Source organism: Dipteris shenzhenensis, chromosome 22 (assembly GCF_047967505.1).
Source record: "Dipteris shenzhenensis isolate YYH24624 ecotype China chromosome 22, Dip_SZ_1.0, whole genome shotgun sequence".
NCBI lineage: Eukaryota > Viridiplantae > Streptophyta > Polypodiopsida > Gleicheniales > Dipteridaceae > Dipteris > Dipteris shenzhenensis.
This window is the reverse complement of record NC_141617.1, coordinates 21,523,410-21,547,009: the sequence shown is the minus strand read 5'-3', so window position 1 is coordinate 21,547,009 and position 23,600 is coordinate 21,523,410. Positions and strand designations below refer to the sequence as shown.

General features: G+C 48.3%; 1 protein-coding gene across 1 annotated transcript in view; it reads right to left on the bottom strand.

Moving 5' to 3' along the window:
• Window positions 1-9,399: 9,399 nt before the first annotated feature.
• Window positions 9,400-23,600, bottom strand: part of LOC147887867 (thiosulfate/3-mercaptopyruvate sulfurtransferase 2-like) — a 99,613-nt gene continuing 85,412 nt past the window's right edge. The window contains exons 11-12 of the mRNA XM_087393489.1: window positions 10,328-10,395; window positions 9,400-10,222 (exon numbers count right to left, since the gene is read on the bottom strand). Of these exons, the coding sequence (XP_087249615.1) occupies window positions 10,118-10,222; window positions 10,328-10,395 (173 nt within the window). The 3' untranslated portion in view covers window positions 9,400-10,117. The remainder of the gene's footprint in view (window positions 10,223-10,327; window positions 10,396-23,600) is intronic.

Genomic DNA, 23,600 nt, shown 5'->3' with positions numbered 1-23,600 from the left:
ACCCTAAATGGGTTTGTATATATTCTACATTTTCAACTAAATCTAGTGTACATTTAGTCAATTGTGGTGTGCTCTCTAGGTGTGCCCTCTCTCCTCATCTCCACTCTTCTCCTCTCCCCTCTTCTTATTTTGTCATGGTATCAGACCTCCCTTGCCTTCAGCTGAGGCATAGCAATCCACGTGAGAGAGAGTGATCGATTGAGTGATTGAGAGATTGAGCGATCGAGTGTCTTTCATTCTTTCATTCCATTGACGAGAGAAATTTCAATCCACTTTGAGAACATTTCCGTCCATTTCCATTCATTTTTGAGAGAGATGTTTTGATAGATCTCCGAGAGTTTATGGGTTCGTGAGAGTTTTCTTTCTACTTCTACTCTGGTAGGAGTTAAGAGAGAGTTTGAGTGAAAAGAGAGAGCAGCTCTCAAATCTTCATTCAATGAGCAACGAGGAGGAACCTGAACTCAAGCCGGAGAGTGAAACGGACCTCGGAGACAACTAAAAGCTGCTACAAGATTGCTCAAGGAGCCAAGTCTAAGCTCTATTGAGCTGCAAAGTGGGGGAAAGAGCAGAAAATCGACCTCTACACAACGCATGCAACACTAAGGTCTAGCTATCCAAAAGTACTGCTACCTCTCCATAGCACCGACTACACCAGCAGCAGCCAACCGGCGGGCTCAAAGCTCCGTCAACCTGAGCTCTGCTGCACCTCCTTCAACAATCCGACCATCTGCAAACAATGCATCTGAGTATAAGGACTCCCTCAACAATAGCATCAACCCCGACGGTGGCAACGATACATACTCCCGTTCTGTTGCGGGACTCCTCCAGGATCGGCCCCCCCAGGGCCTCAACCTTTTCCTTGTCGCCTTCCCATGGTGCGCTTCTCTGCCCTGAAAGAGCACGATGAGCCTATGGAATGCATCGTCTGCTTGAGTCACTTTGAAGAAGACGAACTGCTTCGCTTGCTTCCCAAGTGCAGGCATTCTTTTCATCAGCATTGCATTGACATGTGGCTCTTCTCACACACCAGAGCTCCAAACCACCATACGCTCACTACAACAGCTCGAGATGATAGCCGAGCTTAGCAAGGGGCCGTCGCCATAGTCGAGCTTCATGCACAAGAGGCCGACCCTCCACGAGCTCATAGCGGCTCCCCAAGTGACGCTCACAACGGCTCCCCAAGTGATGCTCACAGCGGCTCCCCAAGTGACATCGACCCCCACAGGCTCCTACTACCATCGACTGGCGGCTCTCCACCCGACGACCCTCTCAGCGTCTCTTTGGCATCCAAAGCACTCTTGGCAGCTCCTTGGCAACCAAAGCACTCCTGCAAAGCCAGAGAACAACCCGATGCCATAGCAGTCCCTCTCAAAGCTACAAAGCGCTCATGGCGGCCGACTTTCAAAGCCAACAGCTCCCTCGCCATAGCCCCCAAAAAAAAAGGCGGCTCACAGCAGTGCCTCGACCATCTATGACTCGGGTGACTTCAACGAGCTCTATAGCCTCTCAATTCCTCCTCCAACGAGGACAACAGCAAACCCACGAGCTCTAACGACAGGAAGTCGGAATCTCAAGAGATTCTGGTGGCATCTTGAAAATTTTGGCATCCGTAGTGCCACATCAGCCCACGGGATTAGCTACCACATCATCAACCCTATCTACTTGCCACATCAACACTCCACCTTGGCAATCAAAGTCAAAGGTCATGTCATCTTATCCTGACACGTCAACTTTGACCAAGTCAAAGGCCTAGTCACCTGCCACCTCAATTGCCCAGTCAGTAGTGCCAACTAGGCACTCTTACCTCTTGCCACACACACTTGCATGTGTACCTACCTACCACATCATCACAGTGTCCCACAAGCACAACCTCTTCACAGGCACAGTCACTACATGTGTACCCCAATTGCCACATCATCACTGAGTAGATTTTCACCCTTTTTACCCCGCCACCTAGATCAAGACGTATCTCTTGATCCATGAAGAATTTGAGGGGGCTCCAAAGAGAAAAATCGCTCACAACACATAGCACACTTCTTATATGTTCAATAACGGAACATTATCTTCAAATAACAAGCCAATGCAATAGCAACCCCTACAACAAAATGTAGAAGTCAAACATGGAAGTATCTTCAATAAAGGAGATCTGTAAGCAAGGTATGGACGTGGAGCAAAACCATAACATGGACGGAAATCAGAGAAAGAAATTGACGTGCAAGCAACTGCAACACAGGAAGAAACAAAGTGAAACGATATATAGTCTTCAACTTCAAAGTTTATTGTTCAATCCACACTGGCTTCCAACAAACTGAATACCCAAGTCATTTCGAATGTTATTTTCCTTCTATTCGTACTTTCTTATTCAATCGCTTTTGGCTTTGGGCATCCTTGCTTGAATATCAACTTCATGATTTTTCTTATTCCAGTAGTAGGAGGAGGTGGAGATGGCAAGATGTCCTCAACAAATTCTACTCTGGTAGGATTGTTCTATATCCTGATCTGTATATCCAATTTTTGGCCTACCCGCTAGGTAGCCTTAGCATAGGCTTGTTTTCTGCAAAGTACAAATTGCCAATTTCTTGCAAACTCAAAATAACTTATTTATTGTATTGGTCTAAGGTAGGCCACGTCGATGTCTTGTAGCATCCATGTAATTGCACAATTTATGTTTTGGCGTTTCATCAATGGCTTTGTTCGATATGTGCAATCATTCTTGGTACGTGGAATTCCTATTTTTGTGTTGCAGATCGAATGGATGTATCCTTACAGGTCAGTGGCAGAGCATGTGTGGTAAGGAAGAACATATTTTATGACAGTTGATGCTCATTCGGTGCTGCGTTGTTAGTGCATGAGCATAAACTTGTGAATCAAATGCTCCATCAACATTTTGTCATCGTCCTGCAACTGAATACTACCAACATGTTAATTGCGAAGATTGCAAACATGATGTTCATGAGCTTGATACACGTTTTCTCCTTTGTTTCAGTTTCTACATTAGGAGAGTTTGTATTTACAGAAGATGAATCGAAAACATCCAAGGAGCAGGAAGTAGTTAGTGCTCATCAAGTGAAGATTTAGAGGTCATTACTGAAAAAAAACAACAGATATGCCTCAACAGGCAGTTGACATTGATGTACTACAGAAAGCAAACATTGTAACACAAGGAGAACCACATGTTGAGCATTTAGAATAGTAGACCACTGTGAATTTTCTTGTGCCTTAGTGCAAGTTGCCCAGGGCATACTGATCAAAGAAGAGGTAAGTGAAAATTTTGATCTTCAACAGTTTGTAGAGAACATTATATCAGACATAATCGATGGGATTTGTGACATATAACAAAAGAAAGAATAGGTTGGACAAAAAGGTTTGGATTTGGTTGAGAAAGGTAAGGTGGAATTACAGGGTGAGCAGGGTAGTGTGACCAATTTACTTGAGCATGCAGTAGAAACTCAGATTTCTTCTCGGATTGATCAAAATGATATTCCAGCAACTGATGCTGAAACACGATATCTCTATTGAGCAGGTTGTTACTAACACAATTGATCTTCAAGATTGGTAAATATTTTGTCTTACGTTAGTCACCAAACTGTGTTTTTTTAACACAGAAAATTAGCATCACAAGAAAACGAAATGTGTTTTATAACACAAACACCAAGCACCATGTCATGATTTAATTTTGTATGTAGTTTTAGTTTTTGCTATTAAATAGAATGAAAGTGGTGTCACCCCTGCGGTTACCAAAAAGAAGAGGCCGTATAAGCATAGGAAAGAATATGTGATCAAGGAGAGTACACCTTTGGGAGATTCTGAAAGTTGCTCTTTAGAATGTACTCTGCATTTATAAGATCAAGAGTTAGTAAGCTCCGACGAGACAAGAATGTCATTTTAACAATCCAATTGTCATCTGTGAAGTAATCGAAAATCCAGTCGAGAAGGCGTTCATAGTTTTGGGATGGGAGCCAAGTAGGGGCCATGTCTTGGGATCTTTGTTCACACTTTGGATCCACCAGTGCACCCAGAGCCACGATACGATTGATAGAAGTACTACTATGGTCCAATAAGGGAAAGATCCGCCATTTGCATTTCCTATTTTAAAGAAGTTGTTATTCTGCACATCAACCTGTACTACCTCTAGGTCCTTTCCAGAAATGGGGGCTTGATTTTATGGGTCCTAATAAACCTCCTGCCAGGTATACTGGAAACAAGTACTAATTGCCCAATCCTGCCATTTGGATTATGAGATCATTGCGGAGGATGACCCTTTACACAGCATTCAAGACAACTTCAACTCACAAGAATGTCTATCCATGTGCTTTGAGGAAGCTCAGAAATGTATGGGAAACTATGACATCAATGACGAGACATTCATGAAGTTTGAAAGAGACTTTAAATTTGACAAGATCAAAAAAAGGGAGGAGTAGAAGAGAGTACTAGAAGATATCATTGAGAGAAGAATCTTCCTTTGAAAGGACAAGGATCTAGAGACAGATGAGAATATGAAGGTGAGTAATCTTGTCTTTTGGTAACTCTGCTCTCATTTTCATTTGAGTGATCTTGTCTTTTGATATCTCTGTTCTCATGTTGCCTTTAATGGTTTGTGTAGTTGTATGTTGAAGATGATTCCTTCCCTATGAGGTCTGGTGGGACCAGGGAGAGAGGTCTTGGCCAGCATGCCAGCCTCTCTCAGTATATTAAGAGGCTCTCTTCTGCAAAACTAATATATCACCGGTGTTTAAGCAACGATGGTGAGATAGCTATTTGGTTCTTCAAATCTTTGTCATAGTTCTTTGGAGGTGATGAAATCAACTTGCAGAAGCATAAGATTATTCTTCTAGAAAAAATCTTTGCTTACAATATTTTTTGTTACTATCTTGGAAAGATCTGCTCTAGGGCAGGAGATTATCTTGCTTACACTGCCTATGCCCTTGCACGTGGCATTACAAGCCCTCTGAACTTAGTTGTTCATGGAAAACACCATCTTCTCAGGTTTAGAGAGCCATCTTTAGTGCATAAAGCCATTCAATTTGAAGAAGACAATCCAATTGAACAGCAAGAGAGGAAGCAAGCGGAAGATGAAAAGGCAGAGGTGCAAGACAGCAGTCCTGTTGATGAGATTTCAAAAGATGCTAGCAATTAAATTTGCAAAGAGGGCCTTCAGTATTAGTTAGAGAAAGTTAGTTCAATATAGTGCAGGGCACACTCAATCGCTTCTAGGGGAGTTCGTTGCTATCATTAGTTTGTGATTTGTCTTTTTTTTTAAATCTTTTAAATCTAGCACTATGCCAACCAAGATGCCGTTCTTTGACCCACTCCATCATTGTTGTATGAACTACTTTGTTGTGCTTGCCAATCAATCGGCATCGTTCCTTCTTCACGAAATGCCTACCTGGCAATGTTGGAACTAGAAAAACTTTCTCCCTCATCACAACCATGACAACGATAGCATTGTTGAATTTACCATCCTCCTCATCATGAGCAACAATGTGTACTATATTCACTTGAGGAGCAACTGCCAATGTAGCAGAGCTTTGAATACAGCTTTGCCCCTTTTCATCCTAATGTCTCTTATATAATCCACGTTTGATATGGTTTGCACACGTAGTACAAACCCCCATTTGATAGTAATTTATTGTTGGCATTTGTTTTCATATCCTGCACTGAGTAGGAAGCCCATCAAAGCAACCCTAGGACTGCAAGAGCGAGCATCTTCTTGTTGGGTTGTGCACACATCTACACCACATTGGGCACGGGATTTGGAGTCAAACTCGGGGTGAGAGAAAAAGGCCATCAACAACATTACACATTGAAAATAAGCAACATTCTGCCAAGATCAACTATTGATGCAATGAGGGTAGCAATGTAGATGCACCCAGGATGGCCTTTCTAATAGGTTTCATTGAAGACAAAGAGGGACAAAGAGAAGTCCAAGAGGAACCAACCTATTGGATCAACTGAAACTTTAGTGCTATAGAGATTGAACACAAATGGGCAAGCAATCATGAAAATCAATGTGTGTTTGTAGGAAGAACCAAATTTGATCCATATCAAATGAGGAACTTACCAACAAATTCATTGAGATAGCCTAATAACTCTTTTTAGAGTACAAAGATGTATTTGCATGGGAATACTCAACCTAAAGGGGTTATCACTGAAATTGATTCAACATTGAATTCCTCGCATTCTAGATGCAAAGCCAATTCAGTATAGCAATGGTGCCAAATGAACCCCAAATATGCCACCAAGTTGGTAAAGGTTGACAGAGATTAATTGCTAAGGGAAGGATTTATCTACCAAGTACACAGAAGTGACTGTTTTTTTCCAATCATGATTATGCCACAAAAAGAAAAGGCTCTATGTCAACTACAAGAACATCCTATAATCCATACAAATGTGTGTTTTGTGTGTTCTCAAGGGTCTTTGCTAGGGCACATGATTTTAAGAGAAGGCATCATGACCAAAAAACAAAAATTGAAGCAATACAAAGGATGAAAGTTCCTCAATTTCTGTAGGTGATTCATAAGAAAATTTGATGGCATAGCCAAACCCCTCCATTAACTCACGAAGTAGGATACAAAGTTCAAGTGAATTGAAGATGAATCTGAATTGTTCCACATCTTTGCAAGAGATGTCCATGAAGGCACCCATTTGTAGCAGGTTCGTATCATCTAATTCCGACATATTCGACTCTGACTACATAGTGTTTGACCTCTTGTCGGCGCCTGGACTTGACAAAGCCTAACAAGCCCCAAAGATAGTCATGTAGTTATGTAACTGCACCCAGAGGCATTAGTTGGCAATAGGTTTGAATGCCTGGCATTACTGCATGCCTGCAGATGACCATTGGTGAGAAGATGTATTTGAAGGGAATGTTGCCCCATTGTAAAGATTACCAGACCTTTGAATTTGAACAGTTTCTTTGTTAGCTCAATTGTATCCAACATTGAGTCAGTGAACTCTGCAGAGACATGAGCATTGATCTTTTTTAAAGAACTGGTGGCATTCCATCTGTGTTTTCTATGTTCATTCTACTTGTCTCTTCTGTTTCGACGTCTAGACGTTCATCCCAACTTATGATTGGCTATTTAAGCACAATCACTCCCTCTCGATATGTTCTTAGTTAACGCCAATGAAACCTCATCAATACTTTGGTGACCATGATTTTCAAAGAGCCTCGCTAGTATATGTCCACACGGGAAGCACATTCTCTCAATCACAAAGCCCATCGTTCTACTAATCGAGTGCTCCTAGAGAATGCCTCTAGCAACACTTTTCAAAAGGACGACCCTTCTAAGGATTCGTTGTCTTCTATGTCAAACTCTATTAACCACTCCTTGGGAGCTATCCTCGCTCCGCTCCTGTATCCTCCACAACTTCAGCTCCATTGTGCACCTTATCATGCTACCATGATGGTCAAGCACCCCAATTTCTCCAGCCATTCTTTTGATAACACGGATGCATATATCTCGATGTTTGAAATGGCTTGGTAGGTCAACGTCTCGGCGGTGCAACAGAATGACAATGCCCTAAAATTGGCAACTTCCTCCAAACACTTTATAAGAAGGCATCCATCTTGGCATTCCATTACGAAGACACCCACTTCACCACTTATGCCCAATTACATGATGCTTTCCTAGCTCGGTATCAAGAGGAGAAGACTACAATCCATGTCCTAGCCAAGGCAAAGCTCTTCAATGAAGTGGTTTGCACAAGCTTCCTACACACTTGAATCCCCCTTGGCCTCTAGAGTCCCCGAACAAACAATGTGAAAAAGAATGGAAAATTCCAAGAATCTCCTCGTGGGGAACAGAGCCATGACCAGTTGACAATGGCTCGCTTTCCTGGGATTGCTTTTGGCAGGCAACTTTGGTTGTTTGGCGGATATGTCTGTAGACTACCCTATGCTCAATTCTTTTGGTGGTGTCACTCTCGAGATATACGGTCGCTATATCATGCCTGTAACATTCGATTGTATGAACACACTTCAGTGGATGTTTATCGTTTGTTTTGTTCTTCCGTGCATCACTCTCTCGAAGATGTGTATTCTCTTGGAGATCTTCCTTTGGCCCCAACTAGAAGTGTTTTATTATTGCTTCTAGTAGCTGCTCCACTCTGGGGTAGCTATGTATGTATTATTTTAGATGATATACTACTTTTCTTAATATGAAAACTTGTGCGTGTGTATGTGCACGCGTGCGTGCGCATAGGCATGTGTGCACGCACGCACGCATGTTGGGGGTTAACGAGGGGTATTGGCATTTGTGGAAGGCCAAAAAATCTTGTGAGATCAAAAGTTGAGTCCCGATCATGAGAAAATATCTTTGATAAGGATACTAGAGGTGTCTACTACACCGACAAACATCTAACATAATTTGACATTAAAAAGAAATAGAAATACACTAGGTATGCATGGCTCAGCCTATTATATATGATCTAAGAGTTATCTAAAGTGCAAGAAATGGTCACCACTCAAGTGAAATATGTGAAACAAGAGATGATTGCTAATGTGAACAACAAATGAATAAAGCTAATGGAAGTGAGAGAGCATGAAGCCAAAGAAACTAACAAGATGATCTTATGCATGAGGGATTACTAAACAACTAGCTTCAGAAGATAAAATCAACTCACTCAAGGAGTAGATACCACAAGTAGAATGGGATCCAGATGCTATTTGGAACTTTGGCAAAAAGGAACACATATACAAATCTCTCTTAATGACAAGGCAGCAAGGATCAAGATTCTCTGACAACAAACGAGCTAAAGGGCACGAAGATATGGATATCTAAGAAGCTCACTCCAACTCATCTCAAGCAAAGCACCACTGAACTTGCTAAAGTGAAAGAAGCCAAGAAAGCAAAAAATAGGTGATACTGTGAAGGACAAGCGCTGATTAGAGATTTTAAATCGAAGCCCGAAGACTCTCTGTCTTAAACTAATGTAAGGAAGGTCACACTACAATAGTACTAGAATGTAGCTATGTTCTAAAATAATTTACAGTTGCTTATGCACTCTCTACTAGATGCCTTGTGCACTCCCCATCTCCTCGAAGTTGATGTAGTTTCCTTTTTATGTGTACTTTGTCTCATAGGCCATAGAGGCCTTCTGTAGATGTTAATCTTTCTTTGTTTGTTTCTTTCTTTCTATGTACGTTTGACTAGGGTGCTTGCGAGAGTCTTAGTCTCTCCTGAACATGAGAGAGAGAGAGAGAGAGAGAGAGAGATATTTCAATTCCGCCGCCGAATGCTCCTCATCCCTTTTTTCAATGCATGTTGTGCTATAGACTCACAGGAAGCTGTAGCAGTTCAAGTTCATGCCAAGATATAGACCCCAACCAGACAATGGAGCCATGTATGTTTATTGCATATTCCAACTGTGCTAAAGGGGTTGAAAGGCAAGTGCACATGAAAAGAGAAGGGGGCAGATTAAGATTTTGATAAACGGGAACGAGATGCACTTGTCCCATGGAGCAAGCTAACAACCCAGGGGGGTGATCATGTGCTATCCCATACAAAAAAGGATGGTTGAGGGCAAGATGCTTCAAAGCACATCAATAAATAAGGAAAAAGATGGATGGGTAGTCGAGGTTGCTTATGTTTATCCTTTTAATTTCTGTTTGAGGGAGACAGAACGTGGATATTTCAACATCTATGTACACAGGACATCCTTTCTCTGGAACATCAGCTTCTCAAGCAAAGATTTGTCATATTGGATCCCAGGCCTCTCATAAAGGCACCCATCCTGGGGCTCGTGAAACATGGAAAAAAATGAACAGCAGGCTTCACACTAGATTCCCCTTTTTTCGAAAAGGCCAGATGGCACCACTGAGCACATCTATGATGCACATAGCATTACGAATGGAACTTGAGTACAAGTTAGGTAGACTCATTGCTTGAACTAACCATTTTGGAAGAGTGTGTAGGAGGAAGAAAAACTTGATGAGCCTCCCTTCAAAAAAGTGCCGATCATTCCACAATCACGTGGGATTATTACACGAGCCCCATCTTCCACTGATTGTTATTAAGTGTAATGACTTTGTAGACAACTTTGGTTGCACAAGATTTACTCTCCATGCATCTCAATCTATGCAGACCACAACTTGATGTAGAGTAGAGCTAAGCTTTCACGAAGTTATTGAAGTCACAACAGGAGTCTCTGATGCGCCTCCCCATTCAGTCCAAGAGCCATCATACACAGCAACATCCCCTTTTCCCAGTCGATCAAGTGCCTGTACACAACCATATATTTATGCCAACAAGACTTTCCTAAGACAAGAAGATACAAGGCTTGATATTAAAAAAGATACAAAGCTTTGCGTAAGAGAATTCCTCACCAGTGCAAGCACACAAGCGGTCACCCCAGTACCACATGATGTTACAACTGGAGAATCAAGAGAGACACCTGGCACAACATCACAGTCACACAGATCAAAGAAGATCCCAAATCATAATGCAATCTCTCTCTCTCTCTCTAAAGTACTACATGGGTTGCGATTATATCAGCCAATGCTTTTGCATAGTGGTAGGTCCGTAAATGACCAAATTGGTGGTAAATCTCATACTCCCTCACGGACTACTAGCTACGTGATGTAATGTAAAGTCTCTCTCTTTGTGGGTGTACGTGCACGCGACAACCAACCAGGAAGCTCCATGAGGATTGGGTCACACCAGTTGACATGTGAAACAGCAAAATGACCGAAAAACCTCGTCAATGGATAGATTATCCACAAACCGCAATTAGCACCTATCTGAATCAGAACTTTGTGTTTTTGGACGGACAAAAAGCATGTCCTTAGATCTAGCTTCTAGGAACCTTCTGACAAACACTGAACAAGCAATTTTGAAAGCTAATATGAATACAAGATAGCAGCGACACCATGTGTCCTCATATGTGCACCTCATGGATGACGTGAAACTTGCAGTGTAATCTCAAGTCAGTAGATGTTTTCTGTTTTGAGATCTCTGAAAACCTTTGGAGGTGTTGTGCATTAAGAACCCACCTTAGGGATGTATACAGAGGGATGGAATCACTATTGCACATAACAGAATATTTCAGCATGGTTGTCCCAATAACTCATCGAATATGTTACAGAAATGACTTATCTTGATCATCAGGTGGGTTTTTCAAACTTGAAAGTTGTTGAACAAGAGATTGAAACCTTGCTAGATGGATCACTCTCTTCCATTTTCAAATCATAAAACTTGAGCTTAAAAAAGACTTTGGAGTTGGTGATTCTATTACCAAACAATGTCTCAAGGCAATCCCAAATCTCCTTAGCTGTTGACTTGAAGTCCACATGATGGATGAGAGTCTTGGTCAAGCAAAGACCAATGAGGGCAATGGCTTTTGCATTCTACTACTTCCAAAGCTGCGTTGTTACTGATCAAGTAATTCAACTTTGTCATCCTCAACAACATCCCAAACGCCTTCACCCATAAGGAGCAGCTACATCTTGGTTTGCCATAGGGGAAAACCTTCCCCCTTGACTTCTCCACAAGCAAAGAACTAGAAGACAACGAAGTCATGATGGCAAAGACCTTGATGAAGGCGGACAGCAAGTTGAGATGAAGGACCAGCAAAGGAAAAGGTTGGTCTCGTGCTTCAAAACACAACAGCCAACTTCTCGTGTGCAAAAGGGCAGATGTAGGTGTCTAGTGGAGCTTCAAATGCCCCAAAATGCAGAACTGAGTGAACCCAGGTCGAAAAACAGCAAGAAGATGGCCCAAAATGCAAAAATGAGCCAAGAGATGTGCACTTGTGGGCATGGAAACCACTCCAATTGCTCTAGCAGGTACGAAACTGATCAGGCGGCTCTCTAGAGTATTCCAAAATGAAGTAGCAGGCCTCCACGATGCGACTTTTGTAGGTGAGCTGGAGGCTAGGAACAGCTTGGAGGTGGCTGGAAATGCAGCTCCAGGGTGATTTAGGGTTTTGAAATGCTGGAGTAGATGAGGAAAACACCCTCTAATGTAGGTGGTTATGCTGCAATACTCTCAGAACAGCTCGAAATTGCAATAGCAGCCTCAAAATGTGTCGAAATAGCCTTCAAAGGTCATAAACTTCTCCCAACAGTGAGCATAAGTGATCGGGTCAGCTGTAGCAGCCTGGAAACCCTAAAATCGGCAATGAAAAGCCTCCAAAATGGCTCATGTGCAGGCGCTTGTGGAACAGGGTACCGACCAGCAAGAAATGGAGGCAGCTGGCTGTAGAAATGAACGCAAAAAGGGTGCAAGGAGAGGCGGAAATGAGTGCAGCAGGCTATGGAGAAAGAGGCGGCTATGGCAGAAGACCTAAACGGGTAGGGGCAGCTGAAAGGCAGAGGCAGAATGAGGCAGAACTGAGGCAGCTGAGAGGAGAAGACTGCATATGCAGATTAGGGTTAGGTTAGGACAGGGAGATGATGACATGGCAGGGCGCCTAGGGCAGGGCTAACCTGGCTCTAATACCATGTTAGAAACATGGTGCGAGTGAGTCAGTGTGTGAGAGAGATGGAGAGAGAGCTACGGAGGAAGGAAATGATACTAAAATAAAGACATGATAGAAAAACTAAGGGAAGGTCTATAGACCCCTACTCAATGCATGGCTATCTGGAGACAGAGGACTGAACAACAGGCACTTGACTGAACATCTCTATTGGCTACAATTTGCGCCTAACTCCATGATTTGTTTTGCTCGGACATGCATTCTCTATGCTTCAGTCCAAGCATGCAGATTTCAGGGATAATACCAGAGGGCTCTGCCCTGCAGACAATTCTGATATGTTCATGACCTTTGATTTGTTGGTCATGTCCACCTTTCAAGGTGCTTAGCCCACAGAGGGTGTTAGGAATGGGCTAACCCACCCCCCCTCCCCCCTTGTGTGGCTTGTATGTTTAATTGGTAAAGGGTATTAGAGGTCTCTAGGTGCTTGTTGACGCGTTGAAATGCGGCTCGATTTAATCTTATAAATACTAATGGGATGTTGTTAGCCTTGCATAAATTGAAGGTTGTAACCCCCTCTCTCATATCCCGCCAGCCCTTTTTTGGGAATGGGACAGGGCTTGACACGGCTATGGGGTGGGGGAGTGGGATCCCCCATACCCACTGTCCTCTTGCCAGGTGGCCTCGTCTGCAAACTCTAAGAATGATCTCTTGTCGATCACAATTGCCTCGTGCAGTAGTTCGTCATACGTTCTTGTTGGATTTTTTATTTCCATGTTGGTCTATCCTGATTTTTTCTTGATTTAGTTCAGCTTCGACGTCATATCTTCTTTGCTGAACTCGTGCCAGAACCTCTTCAAAAGGACTTTCCTCAATGCATTTCCTGTGTTGAAACGATGGTCCAAATACTGGTCAAAACATTCAATAGCCAAGGATCTATGAGCATCGTCGAAAAATGCAGCATGTACTCTCCCTCTGTATTGTATTCTGCAAATGGGAGTAGGAGTTTTAACCCTCTTGTCTTGTGCAATTTTAAAATTTGATCTTCACTTTTGGTCTTGCTATTGCTAGCGGATTCACCTATGGAGTTGCTGGTGGACAACCTGTTGTATCTTCCATTCTGGCGGAGCACTTTGTTGAACTGATTACTATCCATAACTGCTACACAACAACTGAGAAGACCACTAGGGTGTCCTGCAACCACTCCCAAACACCCACCGCCCTGACAATCTTAAGAAGGAAAAGATGTGATGCTCTGATACCCATATTAAAGCAAGAGCTTATACTATTCTCTCAATACTTGTGTCCGTTCTAGTTACTAGGTGCGGGGAGAGAGAGAGACAGAAAGAAAGAAATAAAGTTTATTAAAGTCTTCGGAAGACCGATGGGTCTATGAGACTGAAAATCTTGGTAAAAATGAGCTATGAGGGTGAAGCTACTAAACGAGCATCCACACCAATGCAGAATGCAAAAAATACAGAATGGTAGTACTAAATACTAAGTACAACATAGTCATGCCGGTGGTCGACTACATATCAATCTCATCATCATTATCATCATCATCGTCATCATATCAAGGTTGATGAGGCAATGGAGGCATGAAATCGGCGATAGAGTGCTGTCAGCCACTCACGGGTGCGGCACTGTGACGTCTCCTGGTCATAGCTCTGTGCCTAACAAGGGCTACGGTAACCCTTGTCAGCCGGGCTCCGACTCTAAACAAGGAGGGGATATCCCCAAGTGTAATCTACGCATCAACCCTCTGTTTGAGCTGTCGAGTCGCTTGCTCTGGGTCACGATCATGTCGAGGCTTTGTCTCGTGGGGGTCCATATGATCTGGCAAGAAGAACTCCGTGATAGAGCTCTAAGAGGGATCTACCACAAAAGAAGTCTGCTCATGTCTCCGTGATTGAAGTATCCTCTTGCGATGCCTGACCACCTCATGAATGAAGCCTGCCAAGCATCTCTGGTCTGGATAGGAGAGGAATCGGAACAAATCCCCATAGCTATCTCTGAAGAGGCAGTAGAACCCTCGGATCTCATAGTAAACAATACGCCTGAAGATGAAGTGCTCCTCTATCACATAATGTGCATATGCGCCTCTCCCTGGGTAGGCGCTCTGAGCTACCGCACTCGATACGAAGTCTATGTGAAGAGACCCGAAATTGCCCAATAGAGAATCTCAGTGAGTGGGGTAAGTGGATCTACATGTATCCTGGTGGGTCAATGAAACCCTTCTCTGTGATATGTAAGCAGTGATCTCTGTAGAAGCTAAGCTTCACTGGAAGTTCGCTCCCAACCAGGTCCTAAAAATGTGTAGCTATAAGAGATCCTATGGATTACCTGGTTGACCTCGTGTGACAGGAGGGGAGAAAACAGAGCGTCCATACTATACTGGAAGGGAGGGAGTCTATCCATGTGGAGCCCCATTCGCTCAAACCATCTCTTTGTGCATGCATACCAGCATCTCTGGTCACCTCTTCCTAGAAGAAAGTGCCATAGAGAAGGACTATGCCAACCATGGTAGCCTGCTGCGCCCAGAAGTGTAATCCCCATACTTCCTGACTCGGTACAGATACGTGATGACCTGAAATGCAGCATCTAGTTGTAATGGGGATGACTCAAACTCAACCTGAATGATCTCGTGAGGAACGGATGGCTTACCACGAATCATCTGTGATAGCATGAGAACCTGTAGCCGCTCCACACGAGCCCACTCGTCTGGTCTCCCAACACAAGGACTACCATACATCCTCGCTGGGTGGACCAAGGAGTCAAAAAACAACCCCTTGGTCCATGGATCCTGAAAGTGCAAGCCGAAGCACTGCCTCTCTAGTCTGGCCGATGAAAACGTATCCTCTATCCAAGTGGGCCTGCATCACAGGTCTCATAGTGAAGATGGATCTAGAGAAGACAACCCCAAGATACGTGTATGATGAAACTATCTCATAAACCTACTACACTGAATTGACTCGAAAAAGGCTCCTGCGAGCTTCCCCTCCCCCTCCGTACCTCTACCTCCCCCTAGCCCCTCCTTGCCTCGCCCTCTCCCGCCCCCACCCCTCCGCCCTCACCTCCCCTCACCCCCCGCTGCCACCGCGCCCTCCCTCGCCACACCCGCCCCACCCCCGCCTCACCCCTGCCCTCCGTCCTCACCCCCCCCTCGCACCTCCGTCTCTCCCTCCCCTCCCCCTCTGCCTTCTCCCCTCACTCCCCGCCTCACCCCCACCTCGCTCCGCCCCCCCTCGCCACACTCCACCCCTGCCTCCGCTACCGCTCCGCTCACCCCCATCCCGCTACCCCTTCCGCTCCACCCCGCTACCCCGTCGCTCCACCCCGCCCCTCTTCCGCTCTGCTCAACCCCCGCCTCCCATTCCGTCCCCTCACCCCTCGCCTTCCACCCCCGCCCCCTCTCGTCTCTCCGCCCTTCCTTCACCCCCGCCTTCCTCTCCCGCCTTCACCCCCGCCCCCCCGCCCATTTGCTCCACCCCGCCCTCCGTCCCACCCTTTCCCCCCGCCCCCCGTCCGTCCTCTCGCCCCACTCCGCCTCTCCCCCGCCCCCACTTCCGCTCCCGCCTCCCCACCTCACCCGTTCCCCACCTCCACTCCTCCACCCCGCGCCACCCCCGTTCCCGCCACACCCAGACTCCACCCTCCCGCTTCTACCCCCCCCCTTTTTTGGGTGGCAGCCTCTTCCTCATCGGAAGCCTCGCAGTTTGTCTCGGCGGTATGGCGGCTCCCTGCCCGGAACCGGAGGCCCAGACGGTCCCTCCCTCTCCAGATGCCTACCGCGTCATCCTGACAGAGCAACAATCATCTCGGGTTCAGGAGGTTGCCAATGACTTTGCCCTTACCTCTGTCTATGGCAGAGTCATTGGACATTCCCCCTCCAGATCAGCCATCAGGGACTGGCTCCAGTCCACTCTCATTCTAGAGGACGGCCATATTGAGGAGGTGGCCCTTATGGGCAGGGGCATCTTCTGGCTTAAACTCTCCAATGCGAAAGTTGCGAGCAACCTGATTGCTGGCTCCCCCACGTCAGTGGATGGAAAGATTATCATGATAGTCCCGTGGTACCGTGGATTCAGCGCAGCAGATTTTGATGCTCGGTTCCGTATACCTCGCCATCCAGTGACGCTAGTTTTTCCTGGTCTTGCTGCTGAGCTGCGGCCGATTGTTAGGGACCTGGGATCCCACTTTGGCTGGGTTATGCACGATACTTTCGCCGATGCGGTGACTACGGCAGGTGCCCCCCGAGTCCGTGTGGCTGTGGCGGATCCTGCGACTCTCCCGACAGTGATCGAGATCGTGACAGGTGCCGGCAGCATCACCCAGAGCATGGTAGTCATCGGACAGCCAGGACAGTGTCTGAGGTGTCACGGCTTTGGGCACCTGGCGGCTGTTTGCCCACGCTTCGCCAGCTCTTCTCGACCTCCCCCGCCCCCCCCTCTCCGCCCCGTCCCCCCCCCTCCCGGCAGCCACGCCAGGAGGAGCAGAGGCAGCCGGAGCCCGGACCAGAGTTAGCTGGCGGCTAGACTGAGGTTAGAAGGAAAAGAGGAAAGAACAAGAAGATTTCTGATAAAGGCAAGGAGGCAGAGGTTACCCAGCCTGCAGCTGCACCTCAGAGACCCGATAGGCAGCCGCCTCAGGGACCTGGGAGAGCATCTTCTTCGACGGTAGCCCGCCCTCCACAGCCTCAGGTCCCCCTCTCTTCCTCTCCTCGGCCTCTTCCCATTCAGCCCCAACCCATCCCCCAACTGCACCCCTTATCTCCCGACCCGCAGCTGCAGCCCCCTCCTCGTCCTCCTCAGTCTTCTCCCCCTCCTTCTCAACCCCAGCTCCCCATGCAGCCCCATCCCTCCCCCCCCCCCGCCTCTTCCAGATCTCCCACAGAGCTAGCTGCACCGACGGTTCCTCAGCCGAGGGCAGCCCCCGCTCCCCCTCCTCCTCCTCCGCCAGCCGCCCCTGAGGAGTCCGAGATGCCTATGCCCCAGCCTCCTCCTCCTCCCCCTCCCCCTCCGCTGGCAGGACACCCAGAGTCTACACCACCACCGGCGCAGGCTTCTCCGTCCGCTAGCCCCTCAGTGGCAGACTCTGACGGGCTTCAGTTTCAGGAGAGGGAGCTACCCCGTGACTTTTACAGATCTGGCCCCTGGGACTACTTGGATGTGGCCGACCTCGGGACCTTCCCTGCTTATCTCGACATCAGTATCTTCCTGCTCCGCAAAGGGGCGGATGGGAAGATAGCCGCCCTGGCCCCTAGGGATGGCCCTAGCTTTGCTTTCACGTTCCTTAGCGACGGCACCGAGACCTGGACAGACGACTCGGTTTGGGAGGCTCTCAGGGAGCAGACGCATGCTCAGGTTTGCTCCTGGATAGGCCCGTCCGGTGGGCAGCTTCTCGAGACTCAGTGGTCCGAGGGTGACGTGCGCCTGCGGTGGCATTGCGCTGCCAAACGCTTCAGACTGATTGTGATCCTCAGGCCCCCCCTGTCTTGGCCCCTCCCCCAAGATGTCAGAGCCTGGACTCCTCAGAAACTCCGTGCCTTCTACGGGATGTCCACCTCAGAGATCTCGAGCTGGCCCGAGAAAGCTTTCGTTCATGGTACCAAAGGCCTCTCGCCTTTGCTGAAGGTGTTGAAGGACGGGCAGGACGACCACGCTTCCCCCTCCAAACCTTCCCATAAGCGCCAGCGCCTCCACTCCGAAATGTCAGCTTCTTCTTCGACTTCGACCGCGAGCAGACAGTTGTTCGCAGCCTCCCAGTCCTCACCATGAGCCTACACCTCGTATCCTGGAATGTGAACGGGTTTCACTCTTCTGGCACCCGTGGTCCTAGGAAGCTCATTTTGAGACAGGAACTTCAGCCAGCAGTGATTGGTCGTTTGGATGTACTTCTGCTCCAGGGCACAAGCTTTCGGCGGCTCACTCCCGTAGATGCGGGAAGATTCTCCCTGGTCGCTCTCACACCTACTGGGAGCCCTCGATCGGCGCACTGGGAAGGAGTGGTGGTGTCTGTACTTCCGTGGGAGAGCAGCTAGCCCAGGGAGTTTTCGGTCATGGCACGTTGATACTAGGTCGTGCCCTTTGGGTAGGCCTGGAACTGGAGGGCTCCAGAGTTGGAATCCTCAACATTTATGCTCCCACAGATCTCCGTTGTAGAGCCACCTTCTGGAGGACACTTACAGGGATTCTCCCAGACATGGATTCCTGGACTGTTGGAGGTGACTTCAACAATCTGGAGACCTTGGAGGACCAGCAGGGCAGAGGACCGGAGTTTACAGGTATGTCTCAGGCAGAGCAGTCCGCTTGGGACTCTTTTATCTTTGCGACAGGAGGAAGGGACTGCTGGCGAGACCCGTCCTTTCGGTGTTGGCACGGGAGCTTGGATTTCTCGTGGGGCTTCCGTAGGGAAGGAGGCAGACTCCTGGAGAGGCTGGATAGATTTTATGTTAGTGATTGGGCCATCAGCAGAGGCGGTCAGGCCGGCATAGTTCCAGGGACGACACTTTCCGACCATGCGCCTGTGCTCCTATCATTAGATTCGGCAGCTCAGGCTCTCCCCCCCCGCTCATGCCGGGTTCCCGACTCCATTTTCTCGAGGGAGGACGTGCGCAGCAGTATTTGCAGTCTTTGGGACAGAGACTGGGGCGAGTGCGTGGATCTGGTTGATTCGGTGGCGCAGGCTTTGCAGGAGTCCAGCCAGATCTGCCAGCTCGCAGCCCTACAGGTTCGACAGGAGTGGTGGGGTAGAGAGAGAGCTCTTCGGAGGGACCTCGCCTCCATTCAGCGACTCCAGCAGGCATCCCCGGGCTCGGAGGAGCTTCGGATCCAGGCCCTTCGAGCCAGAGCCCTTCTTGAGGAGACACTCTAGCGTCGCTCAGAGTTCTCCTATCACGCCTCTCTCTCCTTCTGGGCTCGGAAGGGTGACCGGATGTGCAGGGAGTTCTTCAGGACGCATGGCCACAGAGCTGCAGGTGATCAGCTTCGGAGTCTCAGGACAGCGGAGGGACACACCGTTATGGATCCGGGAGAGGTCTTGGGGTTGGCCACCGACTTCTACAGGACCCTTTTCCAGCAGGAGCCGCTTACTCCTCGTACTCATCGTGCCCGTGAGGAGGTGTGGAGGCATACTCCTTCCTTGGTCCAGCCTAGCGTGCAGGCGACGTTGTTGGCACCGTTTACCACGGATGAGATGCTAGAGGCCTTGATGGCCATCGATGGACAGAAGTGCCCAGGTGAGGATGGGCTATCCCGGGCTTTCTTCACCTCCTTCTGGCATCAGCCCCTCCTAGCAGCTCTTTAGAGGATTTTCAGCAGCGGTTATATGCCAGAGAGCCTCTCCTTGGGACTGATTTGCCTCATCCCGAAGGGAGGAGATAGACAGGAGATCCGTCAGTGGCGCCCGATCACTCTCCTTTCCACTGCCTACAAAATCCTCGCCAAGATGATCAGCGCCAGAGTTCGGCCTCTACTTCCAGACCTCATTCATGACACTCAGACAGGCTTTGTCCAGGATCGCAGCATCCTGGATAATGTCTTCACCTTTTCAGAGGCGGCGGAGTGGGCTCAGCACAGCGGATCACACCTTGCCATCCTACTTCTCGACTTTGAGAAGGCCTACGATCGAGTGGACTGGTCCTTTCTAGAGGGGACTCTGGAGCGGCTAGGTTTCCCAGCAGGTTGGATTCAGGGTATTTCAGCTTTGTACAGGACAGCCTCTAGCAGAGTCATCATTGGAGGCAGGATGGGTGAGCGTTTTAGGTTGGAGAGATCAGTGCGTCAGGGCTGCCCCCTCGCTCCTTACCTTTTTCTTTTCTTCGCCGAGGCTATGACTTACTACCTTCGGGCGAGGTCTACAGGGATCAGGGGTGTTCGCCTTCCCCTCCGGGAGGACACGGAACTCTTGGACTCGGAGTACGCGGATGACACAGCCCTGTTTGTCCAGGACGATGAGTTGATGCTGGAGAGGGTGAGGATGGCCCTGGAGGTCTTCTGTTCGGCTGCTGGTGCGAAAATCAACTGGAACAAATCAGTTGGTTTTCTCACAGACCCCGGGGCGCGTTCTCAGTGGGGGAGGTTTTTGGGTTTCAGGTGGATCCCACAGGGACAGACAGCTAGATACCTGGGTTTTCAGGTCGGCCTGGACATCACGCCAGCTCAGCAGTTTCTCCCGGTGCTAGATTCCATCCGACCGAAGCTGGCTTTCTGGAGCACTGCTAAGCTTTCCCTTGCAGGTCGTGCCTTGGTAGTCAACCAAGTCCTCCTTGCCACGGCTTGGTATGTGGCTTCCTGTTGGTGTTTCTCGAGATCCAGCGTGGCACAGCTTAGGAGGCTAGTTCGGAACTTCCTTTGGTCCGGGGAGGATGGCATCAGAGATACCAGAGCCAAGGTTGCTTGGCAGACAGTCATTCTTCGGCAGGCTGAGGGAGGCCTGGGAGTCATTGATCCAGAGCTTCAGAGTCAGGCCTTGTTAGGCAAGTTAGTCATCCGCGGTTTGACCCCGGAAGGGCAGACGTGGAAGATGTTACTTCAGCAGGGGGTCGGTTCCTGTGTCCCGCGCCGAGGTGGAGAGTGGCTCCCGTCCCTCAGGTGGATCTTCACTTCCGCCCCGCTCACTCAGTCCCGTTCCCCACTCGTTCGTAGCCTCCTCATGGTTTGGAGGCGGCTCCGCCTTAGTCTCATTCAATCCCCTCCCCGTTGTCAGGAGGAGATTGATCGCCAGCCGCTTATCTGGAATGATCAGGTCAGAGATGCCGAGGGCCTCCAGTTGGGGGAGAGATCACATATCAGGTGGGATGGCTGGATGAGCGGGCCAGCCCGGTCCCTTCGAGTTTGGAGGGACACGTACAGACATTTGGAGACGGCTGATCTTGCAGACGCAGCTGGAGGTGCACGTGGAGCCCAGGCGAGACGGACGGAGATCGACGGCGCGATCCCAGCTGATTGGAGTTGGCCAGAGATTGTGACAGGACAGGGGCCGACCTCCTTCTTTGCCTACAGCACGACTTTGGGCAGACGAGTTCTTGGGAGGATGCAGAGCCGCCCCCCCACCCAGCGGCCCAGCTGGTATGCACAGGGTATTTCCAGATTCTTTTTGTAGACCTTCTGGAAGGCCTTGTGGGAGAGCTGGCGGCCGAGGAAGATCTCCTACTTCCTGTGGCTTCTTGCCCACAAAGGTCTTCCGGTGGGGAGCTCGTTGCGACAGATAGGCCAGGACGGACGCTGTCAGATCTGCCATGAGGTTGAGGAGTCACCAAAACACTGCCTGTGGAGCTGCACTCGCGCCCAGGAAGTGTGGAGGTGGACTTTCGGGATTCTCACTCGCGCAGCACCGGAGCTAGGTGTGATCACTTGGGGCGCGTTCTGTTGGTGCAGCACCGCACCTGGTCTACATCACTTATTCGAGGCATGCCAGCAGGACCCCACTTTCCTTATCACACAGGGAACGTGGGGGCCGCTCGAGGGTATCCCGCCGCACCTAGCAGAGGCTGATACAGGAGTTCAGGAGAGGCAGCCAGTCTGGGAGATTATTAGCAGCATCGCAGGGTGGCACATTTGGACCTCGCGTTGCGCGCAGATCCTCGGTGGCACCTCCTTATCGACTGCCCAGATCATGACTGATATTTGGAGCGAGATTATTCATACCCTCAGAGGCCAGTGGGACCAGATTCAGGGAGATTCCAGGTCCGGTTGGGAGAAGCGGAGACGCTTCCTCCGGGCTTGGGACACACAGGGCCTCTTCTTCGAGCAGACTTCGCAGGGCCTTCGGTGGCGCTACTCACCTCCCCGATGGCTGTTCATTCACTCGCCTTATCCCGTCGTGAGAGAGTGATTTATTTTGTTACCTTTTAGGGCTGTGTCCGATTTGTGAACACAGCCCGTCAGCTACAAGCTGACCTTTTGTATCTTGTTCTCGAAGTAATATAATTAGCACTGCTTTTTCTGGAAAAAAAAAATGATGAAACTATCTCAATAGGTGACCCATCAAACGTGAACTGCTCCTGGCGCATGACAGCTCGAGATATATTGAAGATCATAATCTTCATTTTACCCAGATTGACCTTCAAATCATGAGACTCACAAAAGGACTATAGTGCATCAAGGTGTCTTTGGAGCCCCTCTGCTGAGGAAGACAAAAGAGCCACGTCATCTACACACAGCAATATTCAAATCAGTGTGCCAACAAGAGAGCATCCATCCCCCCCTGTGTCTGCATCACTATCTCGAGCTCGTCTATGTAGAGGCCAAACAGGGTAGGTGATAAAGGACACCCTTGTTTGACCCCAATAGTGCTCATGATCTAGTCTGTCTACCCAGATCCTGCCTGGACTCTACCTGAGACTCTCTCGTAAAGTGCCATGACAACCCAAATGATCTCCTGGTCATAACCCAAATTCTGTAGGCATTGTAGGAGACAGGCTCTCCGAACCGTATCAAATGCTTTTGTGGAAATCCACAAAGCAACAGTGAACTCTCTGCTTCCGTGCCCTCGCCTCCTCGATGACACACCTGAGCGTGAGAATGTGATCCATGGTTCCATAATCACGCCGGAATCTAGCCTATCCTACTGCTCTAAGTCCTCGACACTCCGCAAATCTATTGACCTCGGAATCAAGCTCTGATGCATTAATCTTGGACATGGCATGTCCAATCATAATGGTCTTGTAATTCTCCGAGCTCATGGGATCCCCTATCTTGTGGATGGGTGAAATAGTGTAAATAGTCAAGGTGCGTGGAAATCCCAGACAAACAGCTTCATTAAAGAGCTTTGCTAAGTTGGGGCTAGGAGATTAATCCCGTATGCAATGAACTCAGTGCATACTCCCTCATGATCCTTCACTTGGTCAGAATGAAGTTTCATTATGGCATCCTTCACTCCCCCCTTAGTGAAGAGGGTGCAGGATGTGGAGTGTGGCATATGTGAGGGGTCAAGGACTGCTGCCTGATTTGGGATGTAGGTGTGCGTGCATAATTATACCAGACCTGAGTGTCAGCAGCGAGTAGTGAAGGGGACCATCCCGCTAGAAATCTCCACCAAAAGTCCTTAGAGTTGTTACTAAACAAAATGTTTAGTAGTTTCTCCTCATTCCGGCGAATGAAATCTAGTTTCTTTCTATGTACCAATCGATGATACTCGTGTAGCATCTCTAGTTCGCTCGAAAGACTCTGAGCTGGAGGCGTAAA